Below are 21,173 nucleotides of genomic sequence, written 5' to 3' on the forward strand. Positions count from 1 at the left end.
ATTCAGTTACGCTGCACTAGATCACATTTACTACAAGGCTCAGGCAGAATTTGATTTTCCATGTGCTTCCAACTAAGGCATCAATGCCTTTAAGTCACAATCAACCTATTTTCTATATAGTTCCTCTTTTCTGAAAACAATACAGAAAAACGGTGATTCGGAGGAAATCAAAACGTCAACTTCAGGTTATAAAACACTAAGAAAATGCAGGATGGATTTTCTTCCCCTATGTCTACATTGCAGAGGTATCCAAATGTGTTAGATTTTAAGAGGTTTGGAAAGATATTTTTTTCTTTTGTTGAAACATCAGTTACTGGCTGATGCTAAAGGGATGATATCAGACTGATGAACCACTAGTTCGATTTGGCATGGCAGGTCCTGTCTTCCTTTGAGGTGGAAGTAAACTGCATTGCTAACACACATGCACACGGAATCTCTCAGGGTTTCTTCTCCCATCACTGGACAAGGTGTTTAAGTGATAACTCGTTAACGCTTATATGAGCTCTATGTGTAAATCCTCTGCAACACTAATGGGAAAAGCAGAATGTTTTGCAAATGCTTTATCTAAAGCCTTTACACCACAAGCACTAGTCCCTTCTACGGGAGAGTAGTGCTAAAGACTTCGATTTTTTTATCACTCCTTAAATGTGTCAACAAATAAATATTTTTTAAATTGTCCTCTTTAAGAGCATATGACTTTAGGCGAAAAGTTTTCCTGCTTCCTTGATTCTGAGGCATGCATTTTTATTTCCGAGCTGCACAAAATGTAATGCAAGAGACCAGAATATGATTTATTTCTAATTATCGTTGCCTAAATGCATAAAAAAAAAAAGACAAAAGACTTAACAGAAGAAATATTTAAATAGCAAATTTGTGGATTTTCAGAGAGTTTAACAACAGTCCTATTTTGCTACCACAAAGAAAAAGGAAACTCCAAAATACAAAATTTTTTTTAAAAAACACCAACAACCCAATACAGAATGAAATACAAACTTTTGATTGGAAAAAAGCCTCAGTGGTGAGCTTTCATTTTCTAAGGCTGAAAATCAATCTGAAGCAATTAAAAACTAAGTTCAGCCTAGCTTCATAACAAGTTTATAGCAGCACCTCCTAATACATACTGTGTGTCAGGCACACTAAAAGAAGTCCCAGATTTAGTGGCCACATCTTATGTTTAAAACTTGCAACTCAAGCAAGCAATCATCACATCTTCTGTCAGGTACTATTTTCATCAAGCTGCTTTTTGTGTTTAAATTTGAAAAGCCTTTCAAACTAATCCCATCCTAGTCAGTAAATCCAACCACTCCTGTGGCAAGGCAAGTCTTTATTACCTAGCTCTGTACATCGGAAGCTGAATTGCTGCAGAGCAACTGCTAATAACCTCATTATCCACTGGGGCCATGCAGATGGTATGGCACAGAATCTACACAAGGGATGCTTAAAATTAGTTACGAGGTTTTAAAATTGGTGTCCTGCAAAGCAAAAATTCACACAAATTAATGAAATGCCCCAAGAAGCATAAATGGATGCAAGTTCGTCTTGTTTGTTTTTGTACTTTAGTATGACTGAAACATAGCAGAAGACACGCTGAAATTAATTATAAATTCCCATGAGCCACTGACTTTCATGCAAATGAAGACTCAACATGGAGACTAGACCAACCAATAATTTATTGTCCCAGATCAGACACTGAAAAACCATGTTACCTGCCACGGGAAATGAAATTCACTTTGTAATTCCATTTTACTCACTTTCTCACATTAACTATCCAAAAGACTTGCATGGAACAATCTTAAGGCACGTTTTAAGTTGGTCAGTGCAACCTCCATGTTCCCCGATTCCCACATAATACTTTAATCGCCCTTCAATGAATCACAGAGAGGAATAAAAGCACACCCCGATTAGCAGAGCCGATTCAACTCACCCATTATCCTACTCAGTGCCACGTTCCTCGTGGGTGACTCGCTGAGACCCTCAATCCCACCGTAGAGGGAATGGGAAATCCTCCGTTCCCGGTCGTCCAGCAGAGTCTCTATGGGCAGCTCTGGCCCAGCGGGGCTCCCAGGTGACTCCAGCTGCACAGAGAGAGGAAAATTAGCGCCCAGGGTCCATTTCACAGCACGGGGGAACCATAACAACTTCCCTAAGGCCTAGACCTGTCTGGGCACCAAATGAGCTAGAACTTCTCACCCTGGACAAATATAATTTGCAATGACAGCTCTACTTAATGACCAACTTTCTAAGCCACTTTACACTGCACCTCCCATGGTGCCCTGTCAAATTTCAAATCCTTCAGCAGAAAACTAGTGAAAAAAATCATTGCATTTTTGTGCCTCTTTGTTGGATGATTTCTTAAACAGACAATTTTGACTTTTTTCAATACTATCAGGCAGACAGCTGGGCCATCTTTCCCACACTGACAGCCTGTCAGAGCAAGGTCCCTGTCAGGAGTACAGAGCAGGGGCTCCATTTGGAATTGGGCTGCTGGTGCTTTTTGAAGTGGTGCAATTTGCTTTCAAATGTAATCATCATGGAAACCCCCAGGAAACCCCACCACACATATTAGTAACCAATACACAAACACTTAAACATTTCGTAATTAGGAGGGAAAGAAAAAAAAAAGAAGTCAGACTTCACAGTAACTTTTTTTTTTTTTCTACTTAACATTAGTTCTTCCCTCTGCCTTTCTCAGCTGCAGGGTACAGAGACCTTGCATGCAATGAAGTAGGTGGTGGAAGAAGCAATGGAGATGGGCTGCTTGGCCACACGCACAGGGAAGAAGATCACATGTATGGCTGCCTCCCCACCCCAGCTGCTCTCTGTCAGAGGGCTCCCCTGAGCAACTCCTCAGCTCAGCCTTTTTTTGCAGAAGCTACTCATACCTTGTTTTCCTGCATATGCCTCTGAGATTTTTCAAAAAGAGAGGACAAAGTCAAGTCTTCCTCAGTGAGCCCCAGAGAATCACAGCTAAGTGGAAAGCAGTGCCCATGCGAGCCAAAGAAAGAAAACAATTTGGTATCATCTAGCTGGGCTTAGCCATTCCATTAGACACAGGCAGCTCTGCTGCCGCTGCCAACACAGCCCCTGGGAACTATGAGAACAAGCACCCATGTGCTCACTGGTCAGTTCGGATGCCCAGTTTGTCAGTGTCCAATTGCTCACTGCAGAGACAAAAAACTCCCCACACTGTCACCCAGGCCCCACACCATCCAGCCTTCCTGCCCCTAAAGCTCTTGGTTCACCTAAGCTCTAGCACCCTGCTGACTACTCGGTAATGCTAGCAAAGGAGCTTTGTCGAGACCATTACACCAATTCACCTAAAGAGCATGAACTGAACCCAGCTCTATTAAAAAAATAAATATTAAAAAAATAGATGCATTTTGCTGGGTAATTATATGAACGCACACATCAAAGCATTAGCTATTCCCATCGACACACCTCTTCATGAAGCATATCGTTAAATCTCAAGAACAATGTCCTTACACAAATCCCACGGCATATATTTTATATGTACTGAAATACAGTGGGGAGCAGATACTGCAAGATACTGAGCACGCTGCAAACTCTTTAAAGCCACTGGGAACATGAGATGCTTATTCCAAGGACTGGTCTCTAAACAAGCATGAGAAGAGTAGTTCATGGTTTCAGGAATTACAATAACAAACAACATGTTTGTTGGTTGTTTTTTCTTCTTTAAACAGCTGCCCATTATTAATCACTCTACCCGCAATCCCCAGCTGACTAAGAAATGTATGCTATGAAAGATTTTAAAAAATCTGCTTCAAGGGCTACAAAGCACTCAGCTACAGTCTCACAGCAGAGGCTTTGAAGTCAGCCCGATGGACTAACTACTTCTGACATTTGGGCGCTGGCGTAACGCCCAGTACATGGAGGGGTGGAGGCTTGTGAAATGCCGCATTAGAAAGTCGAGGAGACCATGATCAGGAGGTTGCAGAGTCTGTAAAAATTATTATTTCTGTTCAAAGCCATCATCTGTTTAATATAAATGAGATATTTAATGAAGTTCCAAATTGTAGACTTATCTCTCCCAGTTTGATAAGCACTGGGGAGATTTACTGCATCGGAGGGTCAACACAATTACAATTGGAGGCACGTCAAGCTGCAGGAGAATAATAAACTTGCAGTGCAAGTGAATTAGACTCAATAAGGTTTAAATTGTGAAATGAGGATTTGTTTTATTAGTTTTTTAAATTGCAGATTACAACTGACAGCTTTACTGAAAAGTAAATTAAACAATATTTGTAGGCACTGTTATAAAGGAATCTAAAGCAAATTCAAAAAGAATAGAAAAGTTAAATTCTGAAACTACAAGAAAAAAAACGCATAGCAACGTGAGACTGAGAGCTTAAATTTGCACGATAAAGGCATTAAATGAAGAACTAACCTTTATTTCACTGCCTTTAAATAAGGTGTGAAAATATCAAAGTGCTTTGGGATTTATTCTCCCAGTGCTATATTGGTGACTTTATGTAACAAGTGTCCAGCTTTTAGTGAGCCATATCGCGCAGTCCTTCTTCATGTGACAACCCATCAACTTTCAAACTCATTTGTAGGAAGGTCTCCAGAGATTTTCAGAAAGATACTGACAAGAAGAAAGCTCTGAATCACAGAAATACATATAAATTCACTCCTGGTAATGCAGTAAAGTACAGGGCAAATAAAAGAAATAGCAGGAGCGTTGTGTTTAGATGGCTGTGTTTTCTAAAGTGAATCACATATTTCATTATTTTCATGGGGAAAACTTTCCATTTCTAATTAGCATCTCAAAAGATGGGTTTAAACAAAGGCATTAACAGCCAACTACACAAATATTTTACAAAAGATACAATGCCTTTTATAAAATAGCAAAAATTAGAGAGCAATTACACAGCCGGCTTCCAGCTAAAAATAAAAGTCTTTTCCTTACATCATTAAGAGAAAGTTTGTGTGAGAAACAATACATTGAATTTGGAAACTTGTGCTATGGGCAAGACAAAGAGACCAACAGTCCAAAGCAAGATTGCCGCTCAAATAGACTTGCTCTTCCTGACGCATTTCTAATAAAGGGTTTGAATTACACATTCCTGTTCCTTCTCTTAGCCAGTATCAGTGCTATCGGGTATAATTAAATTTGATTAACTGATAAAGAGTAGGTAATACAAACAAAGATGTACGAATCCCTGACCTTCACTAAAGGCCTGGTGAGGAAAGCAAGCTAGGCAGCAGCTGGCCTCCATACTTCCTACCAACAGCTGCCCCTAGCAGAAGCACTTGGTGTGACACTTCAGAGTCATGGACCGGTTGAGGCTAGACAGAATTACCGGAGATTATCTAGTCCAACCTCTTGCTCAAAGCAAGGTCAGCAAGAGCAGGTTGCCCAGTGCACTGTCAAGTTGGGTTTTGAATACCTCCAAGGAAAGAGACTCCACAACTTCTCTGGGCACCTATGCCAGTGGTTGACCACCCATGCCAGTGGTTGACCACCCTCTCAGAAGAAATTTTTTTTTCTTATGTTTAAAGACTTGTTGTTTTTCAGTTTGGGCCCATTGCTTCTTGTCCTGGTGCTACGCAGCCCTGAGAAGAGTCTGGATCAGTCGTCTTTATTCCCCCCATCAGGTACTTACAGACACTGGTAAGATACCCCTGAGCCTTCTCCTCTTCAGGCTGAAAAGAGAGCGCTCCCTCTCTGGGTCCTAGCACTGATCTATAATAAATGATCATATTCCTGAAAATGCAGTAAAACCTCACATGCTACAGATTGCCTGTAGCTTCTTTTCTCTCTGTTCTTGTAAATTAAAAATAGAAACAAGATATTTTTTTAAAAAGGTCTCTACCCTGGCCCTTTGTCATTCAGATAAGAACCAGCTGTTTGCTAAAGCACTGTCTGTACTAACTAGCCCAGCTGCTGCTTATCTAGATGATAAAAGGACAAGTAATGCGGTCCTTTTTACTTAAACAGCACCATCCATCCTATCTGAAGTTATGCACATAAATATGAAAAAAAGTTTATGCACAAGAACATTGCCAAAATATTCAAAGCATAAACAAACATTATTTTTTTTAAGAAACAATAATCAGACTCCCTTCTTCCTTCAGAAAGTAAACTATCCAAATACTGGCATGCAATCATTATGTATTTTAAAGAAGCCAGTATACAAATTTGCTATATATTACACTGCATCTAGGCTACTGAAGCTCTTTCTGCCACACAGAATTATTCTCCAGGCTTTCTTTTGCTTTTGTTATCTGTGCATTGTGGCGGAGACGTCCAAAATGCTTCAGCTTCCTTTTTCAACAGAGGTACTTTTACAATACTACTATCAATATTAAGTACGGTTTTCTTTGTTAACACCCAAGTTGATATCTTGCTTTAGAGACAGATGTTGCAAGATGCAAAAATGCAGGTAAATAGCTAGTAAAAGAGTCAGGTTTGACTTACATGCAATATCATGCACTAGTAAATGTAAAATTAGTACAGCATTTCTAAGAAATACTGTGTTCTTGTTCTGACAATGTTAAAAGGCAAGCAAAAGACAAAAAATGCTTTCAGAATGGTGGGAGGGAATGCATACAGCTTTGCAAAATGTAGTTAGATGGTAGGTATAGGGAGGAATCTGGGCTGAGATGGGGCTTGTAAGGTGATACCAAGGATAGAAAACAGATAAAGGAGAAAAACGTCAAAATAAATGGGAACAGATAGAAAGGCAGAATAGAAGACATAAGATATTACAAAATAGAAAACTATGTACATGTTTTCCCAACAACTAATGTCTTAAAATGTTTATTGGGATGTTTACTATTAGAAGTTTACCTAAATACACTGAAAAGCATGCACCAAAAAGACTACCAGAGGCCTAAAAAGACACCACTAACAAGTCCTCTATTAGAAGCGCAGGTAAAATGTGCCACAATTGGAAAAAAAACCCCAGCAACAATAACAGAAAAAAACAAACAAAAACAACCAATGTGGCCCAAGAAATTGAGAGGAGAAGGAAGAATTTAAGCAGCACCCTCCACAAGATGCTCAGACTGAAGGTTATATGTTCACCAAGCACATCGGACATAGGAAGGTACACAGGGCATCAGTGGACCGTTGATGGCAAGAGTGAAAGGGGCACTGAGGGACAAGTCCACAGTAGGGAAGCTCAATGATTTCTTTGACTCAGTCTTTACTGCTGAGGATATCAGGGAGATTTCCACACCTGACCCCATTCTTTGTTGCAAATATGGAGAGGAGTGAGATCAACCAGAAGAAAATACACAGCAGCATTAGACCAAATGGGTAGGTGAAAAGTTAACATGTCACCCAGGTTGGACGGCGTTCTCCCAAAAGCCCTGAAGAAACTCAAACATGAAATTGCATAACTGCTGGCCAAAAAGTTCAACATACTCTTACAAACAGCCATGGAGCCAGAGGTAGTTGCCTATATACCTAGAGGGCATCTTGGGAACTACAGACCAGGTCTTACCTCCTTCCGGATAAAATTGTGGCATCTATAATAAAGAGTCACTGATCGTGACAGACATGAGTCCATGGGGAAGGCAGACATGCAGGGGAAATCCTGCCTCCCTGGGATGCCAGAGGTGCACAAAGGTGCCACTGAGCTCTCTGACCTCTCTGGCAATGAAACAGACATGACGTATTTAATTTTCAAAAAGCCTCTACCAAGGCTTCATCTCAAAGGCATTAAAGAAACCAAGTTTTTATGGGACTGAACTAAGTTTTCATTTTCTGAGTTGAAATCTGGCTAAAGGATTGGACAACGATCAATCTTCAGGATGGAAAAGAGCCAGCTCTACATTCACCCATGGATCAGAGCTGGGAACAACTTAGGCTGACGAGCAGCTTTATCAATGACTTGGAGAAGAGAGTCAACAGTGACATTGTTGTATTTGGAGATGCTCAAACCTTTTCAATAGTTAAATGAACTCAGTAACTGGAGTAAAGACGAACAGGCATGCAGAAAGAAATCTGGGGATCTACAAATCGTTTGCAAACCTTTATTTCAGGCAAGACATTAATTCTGTCAAAAAAGGGAGATAGACAAGAAAAACCTCTGAAATCTCTCTTTTTGAGGAAAATGGTGATGCTCTGTCTCTTAATGGCAGAGAAGCGCTGCCTGCGTGTGACATGAACAGAGTGCAGACGAGCAATCTGTGCCTCTAAGCTGTCCAGGCTGCAGGACTGAAAAGGATTCCATAAGTAACAATTACCTTTATTTTCTTGAATCAGCACATACTGCTGCCAGCTGCACGGATCTGCCTGACAGTCATGCCTAAACGCTGTGTATGCATTATGGCCATACAGACAGCAGCTGTTTGCCCATACAGGCTAATCATAATAATATAACTAATTAACAGAACCTGGTGCAAGGAGCTCCAGTGTTTCTCCTTAAATCTTAGTAACTTAAGAAACGTCAGCCCGAGTTAAAGATCTAAAAAGTTGAGGACCACGTCTTGTGAAAACTGAGGTGTTAAATACTGTCCGTATATGAATATCAAGTCCAAATCATTGTTATTCTTCCCATTTTTGCCACTGTCTGCACAACTTTGGAAATGTACCTTAAAGTCTCTCTGTGATTATATAGGAAAGTTGAATCAATGCTGATCAAAGAGGGCAAGGCTAAAAGTTGAAAACAGATTAGAACAACATATTTAACCTTTTTGAAATGGGGTGGGGGAAAACTTAGATATATCCAAATACCAAACTAAATGTTTTTGTTACACTAATCTAACAGCATCCATTAAACATTCACTGTGTGATTTGTTCTGGAGTGGCTGAGATATTAAACAAAGCTTTGTAAGGTTTGTAGTAGTGCAGCTTACAGAATTAACTACATTACTGTACTCTGTGTAGACATAATGCAAACAGGAGAAAAAGTCAGATACACATTTTTGGCTTGGAGATCATTCATAACTACCACTCACTCCATGCTTATATCAATATTTACAACAAGATAATTCACTTGAAAACCTGGATGGATTATACTCTTTATCTTCTGCTGAGTAAATGAAAATTCTTTCTTCAGGCAACTGTTCGGTTCAGTAAAACTACAACAGCATAATAACGCTTTTTACCTTCTGGGAACTTCATTGTCTCTTTTGAGTTTACAGTTATGTAAGCACTGCTGATGTAAATGATCTCCTCACCACCTCTCTGAGGACAAAACAATACTCTTACGATGTTTATGTATATTTTTATTGTTACTGTAAGTGCTTTGAAGGCTTAGTCTACAACATGAGAACTGGTGAAGCTGTATGAGAAAAATGCTGGCATGAAAAAGGAGTATCAGAGGTCACTTCACAAAGTTTTGAAACAGTTTCATATGCAAGTTAAGTAGACTTTGACTTCTGAAGCCTAAGAAAGCTTTCTGACAAAGCAATAGCTCCTCTGCAGCAGATAGGAGGCAACTGTCCCTGCCTCTCTAAACCCAGGACACAACAGGGGTTGATCTGTCTTCTCTTCTAGACAGCAACCAGAATACAAAAAGCACATGCAAATTCTGCTCTGAACTGAAACACAGAGAAATGGCACTCTGCAGAACATGCTGTCAAATGACTTCCCCCCTGCCCCACAATTCTTATGGCTGATTACAAAAACGACTATTAAAAACAAAAGAACACTATTCATAAAATTAATGTTCTTAAAATCCAATCAAACTCAATTTTACTGAAGAAAAAAGCAGACTGGGTTACCTATCTATCGCAAAAAACCTCAGTTTGATTTTGCAAATGCAAAATAATTACTGGACTTGAAACCAGAAAAAAAAAAAAAAAAAAAGGCTTGGGGTTTTTTTTTGTTGTTGTTCTTTTTGCTGTTGTTTTTTTAACAGCCAGAGAGTAAATGTTTTTATCATCCAGACTAATCCTTTTTTACATTAGCATTATCACCCCTTATACAGATTCCCCTTCCGAGACTCTTGTGGCTGCTCCGTGGCACAGCCGGGAATCCCAAGGTGCCAAAGTCCTGACCTCGTGCCGCAGTGCAGGACTGACCATGCCACTGGAAAGGAGCGGAATGAACACTGCTGCTGGCAATGCACAAAACGGTATGTAATCAAGCTCGTTCCACTTAACTGTGGTTCTGCAAGACTATCAAGAGTGTAAGCTATATTTTTGTCCATCAAGTGGGCACATAAAATGCTGAATCAACGCAGGAAAGAATCTTTTTCTGTTGCTGTTGTTATTTTATGGTGACTTCTTCGGAGAACCAAAAGAGAAAGAAAAGTAAAAAGAACACCAGAGAAATACTTTCTCAAAAGGTAAATATTTCTTTTTGTCTTTAAGGAAAAACAATAAACCCCATTTCTTATGAACTGGGGTTGTTTAGCCTGGAGAAAAGGAGGCTGAGGGGAGCCCTTACCTCTCTCTACAACTACCTGAAAGGAGACTGTAGTGAGGTGGAGGTCGGTCTCTTCTCCCAAGTGACTAGTGCTAGGACAAGAGGAAACGGCCTCAAATTGAGCCAGGGGAGGTTTAGATTGGACATTAGAAAAAATTTCTTCACTAAAGAGTTCTCAAGCACTGGAACAGGATGCCCAGGGAAGTGCTGGAGTCACCATCCCTGGAGGTATTTAAAAGACGTGTAGACGTGGGGCTTAGGGACGTGGTTTAGTGGTGGGCTTGGCAGTGCTGGGTAAACGGTTGGACTCGATGATCTTAAGGTCTTTTCCAATCTTATGTCCATGCAAGTTGTGCTTTCATCATATTAAAATATGCCAACAGTATTGACATCATATTTCCTTTGCACGAATATTATGAAAGCAATAATTTCTGAGAAAAAATAGTTACAAAAATTTTCTGTAAAGATGATCACTACATGAGCAATTGCATATCATCACTTTACCAAATATGGCTCTTCTCACTAGCTTATTACTGAGCTGGGAGAATGCATAAAAGACTATAAAGTAGGCCCAGACAGACACAGCTCCCCATCCTGCTCCCTGTACAGATACATTTCCGTGTATCAAAATCTGGTTCTAATGTCAGTTCTTTCATCTTGGAACACAGACACATAGACTGAGCTGTGTCATTTTTGCCATGTCATTTCTGCAAAATAAATCACACTAAATGTCAAGCAGATGTAAGGCAGTAAACTACTCAACTTGAAAAAGCAAAAATTCTATCTGATTTAAGGAGCAATGTGTCTTTGGTTCATTATTGCTGGATTTGCTCCATCAAGTACACAAACACTGTCTTGATACATTTGATCCAGAAGACTTTCACTAAGAGAAGAGTGAACATCTTCTACATCCTTTTAAAAAAAATAACACTAAACATAGAAATAATCTAAAATATTTCACCCTTTTTATGTAGTAACATATAAAATGCATCTGCATTTGGGCAGGAATAAAGAACAGTCTCCAAAGGACAGTCTGGAGTCCCAGTTCAGAACTAAGTCTAGAACAGGACATCATCAAATACAAAAAGGTCAGAGTTTCTTCAACATTAAGTGAGAAACTGTGTGCATCCAAGCTGGTTTTCCAGCAGTACGTACATATAAACACGTGTGTGTATGTATTAAAGCTGCATATAAACAGTTAATCAAGAGGAGCTTAATACTTTTAGAGAGGCTAGTGTCTTTTTCAAACACAATTTTATAATACACTATGGACTGGAATTTTTTTAAGATCAGTTTTACACATTAAAAAATAAACCATTCCTCCCCCCCGGCAGGATCAGCAGTACTAAACTGTAATGGGTCTGCCTGAGATGCAGCCTTCACCGTGCGGTGCAGTGGTAGCTAGATAACACACCAGTGTTTTGGCTACTGCTGAGCCGGGCTCACACAGCACCAAGGCTGCTTCCCCAACATTTCCCCAGTAGGCTGGGGGTGGGTAAAAACTTGGGAGGGGATATAGCCAGGATAGCTGACCCAGACTGACCAAAGGGATATTCCATACCACATGACGTCTGCTCAGCAATATAAGCTGGGGAAAACAGGAAGAAGGAGGGACATTCATTTCGCGTTTGTCATCCAGAGCAACCGCTACGCGTACCGGAGCCCTGCTTCCCAGGAAGTGGCTGGACATTGCTGGCTGATGGGAAGTAGAGAATAAGATCTTTTGTTTAGCTTTTGCTTCCGCACGCGGCTTTTGCTTCATTAAACTGTCTTTATCTGACCCACGTGCCCGTTGTTATATTCTCTCTCCCCTGTCCAGCTGAGGGGGTGAGAGTGATAGAGTGGCTTTGGTGGGCACCTGGCATCCGGTCAGGGCCAAACCACCACATAAACCGATTTGTGCACATCATTTTTGAAGCTTGATGCTCAAGAAATAACTTTCCCAGTAAGACCTTACCAGTGTTAATAAGAATGAAAGAATGACTTTTAGATGTCTTAAGAACAGATGCTTCCCCGACCCGCCATTCAACTGCACCCTATTTAACTCAGTGCATTTCTCCAATTTGTCAAAACCATTTTGAAGTCTAATTCAGTACTCCACAGCATCTGCAGTTCTCAGTATCATATATCCACATATTCCTACTACATAACGTTATTTACATTAATCTAGAAGATAAACTATTAGAAATCATGAATATGTTTCAAAACATCAACACATTAACACTGCACTGGAGGAGTCAAAGTGCAAATAATATCAGAAAAGGAATCACCACTTCACCCTGAATTCAGTATTTCACATTTCCCTGCAATGAAGGCCAACACACAACATATTTAAAATACAAAATAACATAATTATTTGCATCAAGTCCTGCAGAATCTTTACATGGAACTTTAAATTGCTTAAATAAAATATAATAATGAAATGTAATCTTAATTAAAAACACCGAAAGCGACAAAGCAGCAAGTCAGTTGACACTAAGTCTATAAATGAAAGACTCAATAGACCTACATAAAAGCCACCAAAGAACAAAAATCACGTAAACACTGGGATCCAATTACAAAATCAATATAGTTTTATTCAGTGTTTCCTGTTAGTCATTGATGAAAATACTCAAGAGAAACCTTATTGATCAGTAATAAAGTTAGCATGTCTAATACTGGAATTCTGATCATTTTGTAATTCTCTCTTTCTTTAGCTTCTTAAATATTATTTTCCAGGTCTCAGAGGAAACACGACATCTCCTATAAACACAAATACTTTAGAAGTGAAAACTCCCAGTCCCAACATCAAAAGTGTATTACCTCATTGCATTTACTTATTCGCCGTGCCACAATAAGCTGAATCATTCCCCGTTTGTTTCCCTCAGTGGACATGGACCTCCTTAAGGTTTCCATAGCGTCTTGGTTTGTTTTGCCCAATAGCGATTCTCCATTTACTGCTATTAGTTGATCGTTTACTCGAAGCCTGCCATCCTGGAAAAGGAAAGATTACAGCTAGTTACATAAAACACACACAAAAGAAGTTCAGTTTGCTGGAGAGAGGAAAAAAAACAGAAGAAAAATAATCAAACAACTATGCTTAGCCCTAACAGTTTATGGCCAAATGAACACTGGTATAACAGCTTCTGTTGCAGGGACCGTAGGAAATGCCTATTCCAAGTACAGATTTGCACTGAAAACTATTATCATAACCTGTTTGCACAAACAGCACACTAATTGAACTGTACCAGAGACTGCTCGTATCCTTCCTGAGAATCTGTAAGGGCTGTTTAAATCCTGAGATCCACAACTGTGTGAATCTGAGTAGAAATCTAAACGTTACCTCTGATGGTGTAATTGGAAAGAGCTAGTTACAGAGAACCTCATTCTTCTTGAATCTGTGGTTATTTTCAAAACAGCCTTATTACGGAAAACCAGGGAAGACCAAAGTACACAGATGTTCCCTCTTACCTTGGATGCTGCTCCACCGTTAATAATGGACTTGACGAAGATTCCTAAATCGGCATGGTTTTCTTTTGACCGGTTACCTTTGACGCTCACACCAAGTCCAGCTGATCCAGAGTCATTCAGCGGAACTTCAAATGTCAGGAATTCCCTGGTGCCATCAGGTGTGAGGACAAGCTCCTCTTCTTCTGCTTTCTGTCGGGAAGATTAGCATGGGATTACAGAAGAGCATTTCTCTTTGGGAATTCTCTTCCCTCTACAGCTGTTAGCATTAAAAAACTCCCCTGCTTTTAACTACAATGCCACAATATTTTCCACAGTAATTATTTGAAGAAACAGGCACAAATAGTGTATTTTCAATCACCTCTAGCTGACGCCTAGATTCAGAAATAACTTACGTTTGCATCTAAGTGCTTCTCTGTCTAGTAAAATAATTGAATCGTGTCATTACTGAATGTGCCATTAACACCAACTCACACATAAACCGCTATTTCATTAGCCAAAAGAGAGCTGTATCAGAAATACTTTCTTACTTGCAAACCTACAGAATTTTTAAAATAGCATCATCATCTATGGCAGCTTTGTAGTCATGGGGAGAACCTAAGTGCAAGAAAATTAAATTCAAAAATTGCTCATTCACCTCATTTTGTTTAAAACTAGCTGTGTTAGGAAAAACAGAAAATTACAGCGCTGAGATTTGCAACAGCACATCTCTCTGCTGTTGCCAGGCTTAGCATCAAATCCAGCTCTGAGCGGATTCCTGTCCTTCCTTGCTCTGCCCTTCACCTCTGTCCTCTTACCCCCATCTTTATTTCCTCGCTGCCCTCCACACCCAGTCTCAGCCTAGCTGGGACAACCCCAGGTTTTGAACACCTGGAATTGCAGTCCCAGGCCTGACAAATTTCGCAGGAAGGAGCTGCTCAGCAACACTCTTCCATGCACCCAAAAGCTGTGCAAGCGCAGGTGATCGGCCTCTTGCTTCACCTCCTGCAAAGCTCAGGGTGGCAGCAGGCTGGGAGCAGGGGTCCTGCAGTGTCCCCATGGAGCATCGGAGCAACAGGGATGGGCACAGCACCCAGGAAAGAAAATGGTCAGGCCCTGAGGAGCAGTGCTGACACACAAGATGCTGCTGCTGAAAGGAGGATGGGAGGGACAGGCCTGTTCACCAGCCCTGTCCTTGCAGTAGACACTGTCCACTTGTCTCTGACCACCTTTCAGTTATAACAAAGTGGTTATAAACACTGTTACTTATTATAACTTTATCGATTAAAGAAAAAAGTCATGCCCTTAAAGGTAATTCTCTGCAGTGGGCCCAGTGTCTGGCCTCCAGAAAGAAGATCATGAACCCAACTGTGCTGTTTTTTTTCTCACCCACACGAAGAAGAAAGAGTAAGAGAACATCCACCAGAAGGTGCACACTAAGGTCCAACAGCTGGCAGTTCTTCTCTGGAAGAATTAATCTGGCCATTACATCACCTCCTTTATTGACACTGATTTTATACCAACTTTTCCCACGTCACTGTCACCCATTTGTAAAACTCGCTCCTGTTTTGTTCCTACTCCCAGACACTTGGGGCAGGACAAGATACATAAGAAGTCAACGTGCACCTGCTGAGCCATCTCTGTTTCTTAAGACCTGAAGAAACGCAAAGCTGACAGGCTCTTCTGAAATCCAAACACAAGACTATGGCAAAGGTGAATGTGAAAGCCACGTGGAGTAGAGCGGACTGAGATGATCAATTTGGGCACAAGCATGCTCATTGTGTCACCACTGACCTAGAAATGCAACGTGCAAATTTGACATGGGAAGGCAGTCAGACTGCTGGGAGAACCAGCAAAGGCAAGGGAAGAAAAACAGCAACTCTATCTTTTCCTGCTTGGTTAAAAGCATGAACCTTCATGTGTTCACCAGCCCCTTCCCTTGTACTAGACACTATTTGCTCATCTCTAACCATCTTTTGTTTATAACAAAGCATAACGCTTAATCAATTAAGAAAAAAAAACCCAAAACGTAACACCCCTGTCCAAGTGCCACGGCTAGTCTGGCTTGCTTATGAATCCCCTCATTGAAATACATTTCTTGGCCATGCAAAACAGCATGATCTGTGCTAGCTGTCAGGAATGGAAAGGTGCACTGTGTCTGTGGAAAAAACACTGGTTCTAAAACATATTTCCCAAATTTTAGGAAAATTATAACCCTGCTTTATGTCACAGAAGCACTAGTTACGGCATACATTGGAATCTATCTTTTGTCAGGTGGCCGCAGAATAAAACTGACGTAGAGGCATGTTACCTTTTAGTTTCTTTAACACTGATCACTTTCATTTTCCTTAATAAATAGTAGTAGGAATAAAAGCTTGCAAGGCAAAAGGGAGGTAAAGCCAAGGTAGGACGTATAAGTAATCCAAGGAAGCACATAAGTTTACTGGATTTTTCTTTACTATTGTTACCATAACTTTAAAATCAATTTCACGCCTCCCCCCTCCATTTTCTAATCTTCTAAAAACTCTGTCAGAACTTCGGCCGCAGTGATCTCCCTTCCAGGGCAGAAAACTAAACTGCCTCCCTGCACAGCCTGTCCCCGTTGGGTGCACTTCTATGTGCCAAAGGGTCAACTGGAGAGAGTGTCTCAGTAAGCATCCCCAAGGACTTGGCTAATGGCCGCTACGCTACTTCTCTTCAGCAAGACCAAAGAGTTGCACTATCAGCTCAGCACTATGATTCATGTGAGGCTTCTGCTTGCTTGTTTTCTACAGTCTTGAAAAAGGGAATAAGCTAACATCAGGCTACAGACACCTGAGTGTGCAGATGAAACTCAAGGCCTAAACCAGGAGCAAACTACTCCTTAGCAGCTGCACATGAGTGAGCATATCATGCTCATGACAACATGAGAAACAGCAGCCTCAGCACTGGAACAGAAGTTCTGAAGTCATGACAAAATTGCTCAACTCATCCAAAGGAAAAAAACCTGCCATTACTGGGCTAAGGCTAAATTGCTTTAGGGACTTCATCAGGCATCCACAGCTTTTTTCCAACTAAGCCGGCATGTTTCATCACCACACCTGTGTCCACAATTTTAGGGACATGAGAAGCCTTTTGACCCCCAGAATCTGTGTCACCTGTCAGTACCATATGCTTGAATGTAGGTTTTTAAAAAAGAAGGCAATAGACAGAACAAACATTTATTTTTGATATCCCACAATTTTTTCTAAGAATACTTAGGAGAAAAATGTGGCTTTCAAGAATACCTCAGACATTAAGATTCAAGGACTAAGGATATGTAAGAACTGACTCTTAATATTTATCACACCATGGTACAAAGGTCTTATTATATATGATATACTGAATACAACTTACTTCATACATACAAACCTTGGAACAGAACTTTATAGTGATCAGGAGCATCTAAGCATGTCATAAAAGAGCCATTCTCAAAGAAATAAGCAAGATTCTAGCCTGATACCATAGTATTTTGAACTAAAGTTGTAAAACCAAAAACAAACCAACCAACCAACCATCAAAACCTCAGACTGGCTGAATCCTTTGTTTCCCAAAGCCCTTTAGAGTACAGAAACATTACATGTTCAGTGGCACTCCCTGGTCAATTAAATATCGGCTATTATAAAAAAGAAAAAATTGTGTTGAAACCCTGTTGAACGTTATCTAAATAGAACAAAACATAGAAATTCCCCAATACATCCATGAGACAGCATAAAAATGCATGAAGATCTAAAACGCAGCATTTTAAAATTTCAACTGAGAACACAATCGCTTCCTAATTGCAATAACTTCCATTTGATCTTGATATACTCTAAATTAACAGCTTCACTATGTCAATCAAACACCTCAACACTATTTTCATGATTAGTTGATCTGTGGGAGAAATTTATTCCTTCATATACTTTGACAGGCCAGCAGTAAACATGCAAGCAAAATTATGTACTGTGAACCCTGAACAACAAAATTTAACTCCCTTAAGATTTTTCACACACTATGTCCAAAACAATTAACAGCCGAACAATATTCTGTTCAGACAGAGTCTGCTGAAGAAAAGGTCATCTGAAATCACTTCAGCTGGATGAATTAAGCTGCTCAAGTATGTAATTTGTAATAAAAATTCGATTGGTGATAAAATATGTAGGTGACTTTTTTTTGCTTCAAATTCATACTTAGCATCAATTTATGCTAAATTACATTTGAGATAAGTTTTTCATTTCCAAAATACAATATAAATATATTGTAAATTTAAATATAAACTTCCTGTCTAGAGCAAACTTGTGGCAGTGCTTTGATATATAAGCAGATTAAAAAACGCCGAAAGATAAACCTGGGGGGAAATTATTTTTCTCTTCTACGTAACATTGGTTTCTGATCTGATCACAAAACCTGATTGAATTTTAAAAACAACCTTAAAACGAACCTTGACACTAAGAGCGCAATAAGTTTCTCTCATCATATTAGTAACAGAATCTCCTCCTTATCCTTTTACGTTTCAAACACTATGAAGAAATTTCTTGCTTGGGACTTCTTCCCTTTATAAAATCCCATCAGGGTTCAGCTGATGAGTAAGCAGCATGAGATGGGTGAAAAAAAAAACCTAACAGCAAAGGAAAAACTCCTCCCAACTAACAGGGGAAGCAATTTCCAATCAAGCTGGGACAAGTCTCCAAAGTGGCTTGCTGCAGCTACAAATCTGGCTGTGTTCTCTCCAGCGAAGTTCATTCTCTTGCAAGCTTAGACATGCTGTCTTCTCAGCAGCTATTAAGTCACTGAAACTTGTCTGCAAGTTACTTTGTGGTTATGCACAGAGAAAAGAAGACCGTCAATCCCGGGACTCTCAGCAAAAAATCCAATGCACTCTTGCTTCCTTTCACAGGCGCAATTAATAAAGCTCTGCATCCCCACTCTTAAAGGGTAATCTGTATTTCCCAGTTATGTATATGAAAATATGTACATGAAAACATCTACAGGGCTCTTGTATGAACATGTATATGCACATACCTGTACAAACACACCCTTATATATACCACGATGAAATTCACGTGATCAATTATGTAATTACAGCACAAACCCTACCTAACACCTCCAATGACCCCACGCGCACTACCCACTTAACTTTACCTGCCCCTAAATCCTATTGTGTGCATCCTTCTAATCAGAGCCCTAAGCCTGTTAGCCTCTGTTTAACTATTATATTGTTAACCTATCAACCTTTTGCCTCATAAATGTTTTCTCTCTTTTGAATTTGTTCAGATGGAAAAACTCAAGTTCTTGAAAGATGAGTTTGAAGCCCTGTGGATGTAAGAGCACACCAGGTCTAGGAAGAGTAGGCTGTAAAAGGACTGGAAATTTCAAAATCCCAAGTTTAGCCATTTGGTTCCAATAACGGTGAATTCCAACCTAACATCACATCCTTTTCCAGGATATTTTCAATCTTTAGAAGATTTTAATACACCATTCATTATTTTCTTCTTTCTCACAAGGTACCCACAATACTAAGAAGTCATAACTCCTATACATTGGGAAACCAATAAAATTTGTCTCAGTAATATTATAACAAACTAGAATTCTTATTTTAAAACATGCATGATATATGCATAAGAGAGGAGATTTCACTTAGTTATTGTGCAAAGACATTCTTGACATCAGAGATGACTCAAATTGTTTTGTCCTTCATATGAGGTGGGTGACATTGCTGTTATACCAAGCCACCTGCTCAACTGAGATACACCAAATGAGGATGACTTACTTTCATCATATGCCATCACATAAACAAATGTAGAAGACGTAAAACAAACAGATCTAAGGAACCAAAACAGCTTCCTTGGTCACATGGGCGGCTGATGTTTAGTACTTATGAAAACGTAGATGTACGACTGCTGGAGGTACTGAAAACAGAGCAATGTAGGTGGCCTGTAACACACCTCTCTGACTTCAGTTGAGGCCTGAGTGTGCAGGTGAAACTCAAGGCCTAAACCAGGAGCAAACTACTCCTTAGCAGCTGCACATGAGTGAGCATATCATGCTCATGACAACATGAAAAACAGCAGCCTCAGCTGCTGTTTACGTCTTCTACATTTTCCTCAGGAGGAAAAACTGAGACCTGATGCATCCTGCTGTGGGTAGGCATTGAAGATAAAGATAACTACAGCAGCTCAGTCAGAGTTAAAACTGGACCTCTGGCCGAGAAAAGCTGCCTACTGATCCAATAGTGACACACGCACTCCAACCCAGTTTCCTCCTGAAACACAACAAGGCCTTTTTTTTATTTTTAAAAATCAAACAATCATGTGTTGCATTATAGGTTATAAGGGGCTAAAGTGTCTACTTACCTAGTTACAACATGATATAGGGCTTAAGCCAACCAAACAACTAAAATTCTTATCCTTGCTTTCTTTTTCTAACTCTTTCTAGGTTAAGTGTTTTAATGTCTCCCATATGTTAGATAAACACTAATGAATCTTATTTGCACGTATACACTGAGACTCATTATTCATATTAGCTAAGTTAATATGTCACATCTGGCAAAGACTGCACTCTTGTTCAAATCAAACAGCACAGCAGCTGCTAAATATCAAACCTACATTTGAATTCTGAGATTTTATGAGAAATTTGGTCTGCTTTAATTTTAATTCCATCAAGGAAAACTTTTTTGCATATTATATGTGCATTACCTTTGGTACCTATTTACACACAGAAAGGCCAGCTCATGAAAATACTGCAAAACAGACCCGTTACATTTCCAGTCATGTCCATTTTAGGGATTTAATTTAATATCAAAAAATATGTTCCACATTCAAAAATGTCTTCAGTTTAATGTTTTTGATGGATTAAAAAATGGTTTAGGAAAAAATTAAATGTTTTCCAAAGCACAAAAATTCTAGAATGTGATTTTCATTTAGTATGAAAATCAAAGCTTTGCAAAAGCCCATGTTTAAGTACATCCACATGTTTTTTATTTATCTCTATAAGGCAGCCATTGCTTGTCTATGCTAACATTATTCTCTTCAATGCTAACACTCCAATCTGGGCTGTTGTAGAAACTGGTTTAAGCAGTTGAGATTCTATGTTTCAAATCAACTGATCAGACACTAAAAATATTTTGTTGGTTATGCATCTCAGAACTTCACACAGGGACAAGGCTGTTGCCATTACCATGACTGTACTTTATTCAGGACAACATAGCCTGTTCCAAACTGTTGTTCCTACTCAAACTTTGTGCTCCTACTGTACGTTCTGAAACAAATACGCAATTGTAATGCAAATGCCACTTCTTTACAAGATGCTTCTCCTAGAGAAGTGAAAACCAAGGAACTGGATACACAGCAGGTGTCTGCTCTGCCAAGAAGCCTACAAAGCTGCAGCTCTGCACTATCCCTTCTTCAAG

The 21,173-nt window shown here is 39.8% G+C and overlaps 1 protein-coding gene across 8 annotated transcripts in view; it reads right to left on the reverse strand.

Moving 5' to 3' along the window:
- Positions 1-21,173, reverse strand: part of PARD3 (par-3 family cell polarity regulator) — a 453,974-nt gene that overhangs the window by 165,685 nt on the left and 267,116 nt on the right. For 6 of the 8 annotated variants that reach the window (XM_086466464.1, XM_086466465.1, XM_086466463.1 and 3 more), the window contains 3 exons: positions 13,793-13,981; positions 13,145-13,315; positions 1,925-2,075 (listed from right to left, as the gene is read on the reverse strand). In XM_086466464.1, coding sequence (XP_086322590.1) covers positions 1,925-2,075; positions 13,145-13,315; positions 13,793-13,981 — 511 coding nt within the window. Of the gene's footprint in view, positions 1-1,301; positions 1,307-1,920; positions 2,076-13,144; positions 13,316-13,792; positions 13,982-21,173 lie in introns of all 8 variants that reach the window. The other 2 variants (XM_086466461.1, XM_086466458.1) reach the window with 1 other exon arrangement.

The sequence above is a fragment of the Leptosomus discolor genome, chromosome 6 (genome assembly GCF_034619465.1).
Source record: "Leptosomus discolor isolate bLepDis1 chromosome 6, bLepDis1.hap2, whole genome shotgun sequence".
Taxonomy (NCBI): domain Eukaryota; kingdom Metazoa; phylum Chordata; class Aves; order Leptosomiformes; family Leptosomidae; genus Leptosomus; species Leptosomus discolor.